At 29.4% G+C, this 4041-nt stretch overlaps 1 protein-coding gene across 1 annotated transcript in view; it reads right to left on the bottom strand.

The window, feature by feature from the left end:
- Nucleotides 1-2864: 2864 nt before the first annotated feature.
- LOC107653581 (protein FAM163A-like) overlaps nucleotides 2865-4041 on the bottom strand; it is an 11153-nt gene continuing 9976 nt past the window's right edge. Inside the window, exon 3 of the mRNA XM_016440319.1 lies at nucleotides 2865-3370. Within this exon, the coding sequence (XP_016295805.1) occupies nucleotides 3011-3370 (360 nt within the window). The 3' untranslated portion in view covers nucleotides 2865-3010. The remainder of the gene's footprint in view (nucleotides 3371-4041) is intronic.

The following is a 4041-nucleotide window of genomic DNA, read 5'->3' as shown; positions in this document are numbered from 1 at the left end:
ACACACACACACACACACACAGACTGACTGTCAGACCACTTGTACAGGTGAGCATGCCAAACGACCACTTTGAGCTCCATTACTTCGGGTGCAATGTCACAATGTCCGCAAGATGCCGCTGCAAAACCACACACAAAAAAAATCATGCCTAAATCCAACATATGAAGTGACACTTTAGTTCAGACAGACGCGTCGTCAGTGTTCAGTCAGTTTGATTCTGAAGGACAGCTTCATCCATCAGGCTGTCAGGAAGCTGAACTCCCTCCCGACCTTGCCCCCCCTCCCCTTTTGCCCCACGCACCACTGAACTCTGACGGACTCTCCCACTCCCCCCTCCCAAATACACACACACAGTCACTTTAATCAGTCTAAATAAGCTCTTTTTGCACTACAAATCATTATATCTGCACTGTTGTTTACTTCACTGGTTTGCACTCTATCTGCCATGTGCCGTGTGCTGCTTTATATATATTTTTTTATATATTTTTTTACATTTTACCTTATTTGTATATTTGTATAGTTGTATTTTATACTTAATCTGTATATCTGTATTTATGTTCTACTGTTAGTGTTATCTGTATGCACCAAGGGTCTGAGAGTAACGCAATTTCAATTCTCTGTGTGTATGTGCTGTACATGTGGAAGAATTGACAATAAAGCAGACTTGACTTGACTTGACTTGATGTAATTTATAAATAACATGAAACAAAATAATAACAATAATACACTTAATTTATATAAAAACGCAAATATTATTAAGGCAGAATTCTGATTACAATGTCAAAATAAAAACTCTAATTTCTGTGATAAAAATTTTTTAAAAGTCTTTTATGAAGAAGAGCCAAACTATTAGTTACCTTAAATATTTCTGTTATGTTATGTCATTATATATTAATACTAAATAATTCATCATTAAATTCATTAACATTAATAAAAACGTATTTATCATAGTAAATTGAATTTAATTTATAATTCATAAGTAAAATACGTAAAAAAACTAAAAGAATAATTAATATTAATTAATTCATTAATTAATATTAATACAAACATATCGTAGTAAATTTAATACAATTTATAATTTATAAAATAACATTAAACAAAAATACATAAATAATAATTAAGCAAAACAAGAGAAAAAAGCAAATGTGATTAAAGCAAAATTCTGATTAAAATGTCAAAATAAAACTTTAATCTCTGTGATCTAAAATATATATATTTTTAATATTTTATAAAGTGGTAGAGACAAGCTATTATTAGTCTATTAAAATGTTTATAGTTTATATTACATTATGTTATATTAATACAAATTAATTAATGTTAATAAAATGTATTTATTTTTGTACATTTAATGTTTTTTATAATTCATAAAATAAAATTAAACAAAAAACTACACTTAATACAAAAATAATACACTTAATAAAAACACAAAAAAAGCAAATGAGGTTAGAGTAAAAAAAAAAAATTTAATTTATGTGAAAAAATATCAAATATTTGTGTTTAAAAAAAGAAGTGGTAGATCCTAGCTATTATTATGTTAATTATTTGTATATTATGATAACTATTTTGCTTCTTTGCAAGGCACAGAGTAGACAGTATTCTTAATTTATTTCTTTATTTGCTCACTGATTCATTTGTAAAACATTGCTCATCTTTTAAACAGTCTAAAGACACTACAGTAAAAAATATTTTTCTTCACATAGAAAGTAACAGTTGCTACCAGTTATCATCATATCCTTGTCATTGACAGATATTTATGATCGAGCATCACAAATGAACTCAAACAAGTCGGCTGGACACGCAATACAGGAACACATTACCCTTGACTAAACATGAGCCACTGTTTGGCTAATAAAAGTTTGGTAAAACCAGGTTTACAAACAAACAGAATAATTTAAATTGAATAATTTATATATTCAAACTTTGCATGTAATAAGAAGAAATAAACACATCACTACATTACCTCACATCTCATCATGGACTAAATAGACACTCAGACCCCTTGTTATGACAGATTACACTGATCTTGCATAGAGATGGCTAAAAACAAGTGTGTGATTTTTGCACCTCTGGCGCCACCAAGTGGAATTGCAAAAAAAAATAATAAAAATGTGTTTTATAAAATGAAATAAAATAAAACATGTTTTATTGTGGCACAATAACAAAATGTTCTTGTGTAGGATAGCCCTCATACATCAGCCATTACAGGAAGCCCAGTTTTTGAAGGCTGCTTAGAAAACTAGGAGCCCTTACCCTCCGCTGCAAAAAATTTTTTCTCAATCAGTATTTTTGTCTTGACAACACCTTTAAATAGTATAAGATGTTAAAACTTCAAAGAATAATTATTTTGTTTATTTAATGTTTATTTTTATTTCATTGTTGTTTTTGTTCTATTTTATTTTATTTTTGTTCATTGTTTTTGAAAACCGGCAGATTGTTTTCTGTTGTTTTAGCCCTTCACTGCAATATTTTAATGACATTGTTTTGTTTTCCCTAAAAACATTTAAACACCTTTTGAAAAAGTGTAAGATGTTAAAACTTATCTTCAGAGAATAGTTATTTTGTTTATCTAATTTATGTTACTTAATATTAAATTGTTTATTTGTATTGCATTGTTTATTTATTTTATTTCATTGTTGTCCATTGTTTTTGAAAATGGCCGTTTTTTTTTCTTGATTTAGCACAAATCTAACTTTTAGTTTAGTGAAGTCTACTAAAATAACAGGAAAAAATTAACCATAAAAAACGAATTCAAGATATAAAAAAAAAGCCTTATCTTGCACAACTTTGCTTCTCAAGTGCATTTATCTTATTTTAAGTATGCTTAGATTTAAAAGCAAGACAAAAATACAGATTAATAATTTTTATCAGTGTTAATTAGAGTCAGGAAGAACAAATTTGTGTCAGTTTCTATAAAACATTATTGATTTCAATTTACTGCTAGACAGATGTCCCCATTCACTGTTTTGTACACAGAAGAAACATTAGGGGTGATTTCGGTGGACGTCACTGATCAGACATCAGTGCTTATGGCACGTGTGTTGGAGTAGAGGTCCGGACGGCTTCGAGAGCTCAGCGATGCGCTGTGCAAAGAGGGAAGGGTGAGAGACAGGCACGGGCTGTCATAGTGGGACGGCATGTAAGTGATCCGTTCGGCCCCGTTCCGCATTTCGTCCATGGTGCTGATGTAAAATGGAGAGCTGTATGGGGAGCAGGTGGGGCAGAAGCTCTGCGGTGGCGTGGGCTCCGGTGACAGGGAGAGTGGGTTAGAGGCGACCCCGTCCAACCTAGATGTGCTGCATGCATTGCAGGCAAACTGGGGTTGTGAGCAAACAGCATCTGGATCGGATCCATTCTTCTTGCAGCAATAATACTAGAAGAAAAACAAGGCCAGTCAGTCAGCAAGAGAGATAGGAATGCCATAGGACATCATTGGAGAAATGAATGAATAATTATTATTGTTGTTTTTTATGTACAGGAGCACTAACTTTTTCATCCAAAGTCACCAAAACCAAAAGAAAAATATAAGTTATTTAAATATATCATAATAAATAAAATCAAATTAAATAATAAACTTTTTATAAATAAAACAACTCACTGACTTCATTTAAATCTTTCAAAAGAAACAATATAAAATGTAATTACATTTAAAAAATCTTCTTCCTACTGCTCCACAATTGTTACTGTTAAAATAAAAATATATAATAAAAAAAATCATAATAATAAATAAAATCATAATATAATAATAAAAATAAATCTAAATCTACATCATACTGTTGCACTATTGTTATCATTATAAATAAAAATAAAAGTAATAAAGTTTATAAATAAAAATAATTAAAATCTATCAAAAAATAATATAAAATATAATTACATTTAAAAAAAAAACTGCATCCAACTGTTTGACTAGTGTTATCATTACAAATAAAAATAAAATAAAGTGTATAAATAAAATAAAAATCATTCAAATCTAGAATAAAAAAATAAATAATATAATTTAATTAAATTAAAAAACCTACACCGTACTGTTTCACTATTGCTATC

Source organism: Sinocyclocheilus anshuiensis, unplaced genomic scaffold, assembly GCF_001515605.1.
Source record: "Sinocyclocheilus anshuiensis isolate Anshui unplaced genomic scaffold, SAMN03320099.WGS_v1.1 scaffold1079, whole genome shotgun sequence".
Lineage (NCBI taxonomy): Eukaryota > Metazoa > Chordata > Actinopteri > Cypriniformes > Cyprinidae > Sinocyclocheilus > Sinocyclocheilus anshuiensis.
The sequence above is the reverse complement of the archived record's forward strand: the minus strand, read 5'-3'. Positions and strand labels throughout refer to the sequence as shown.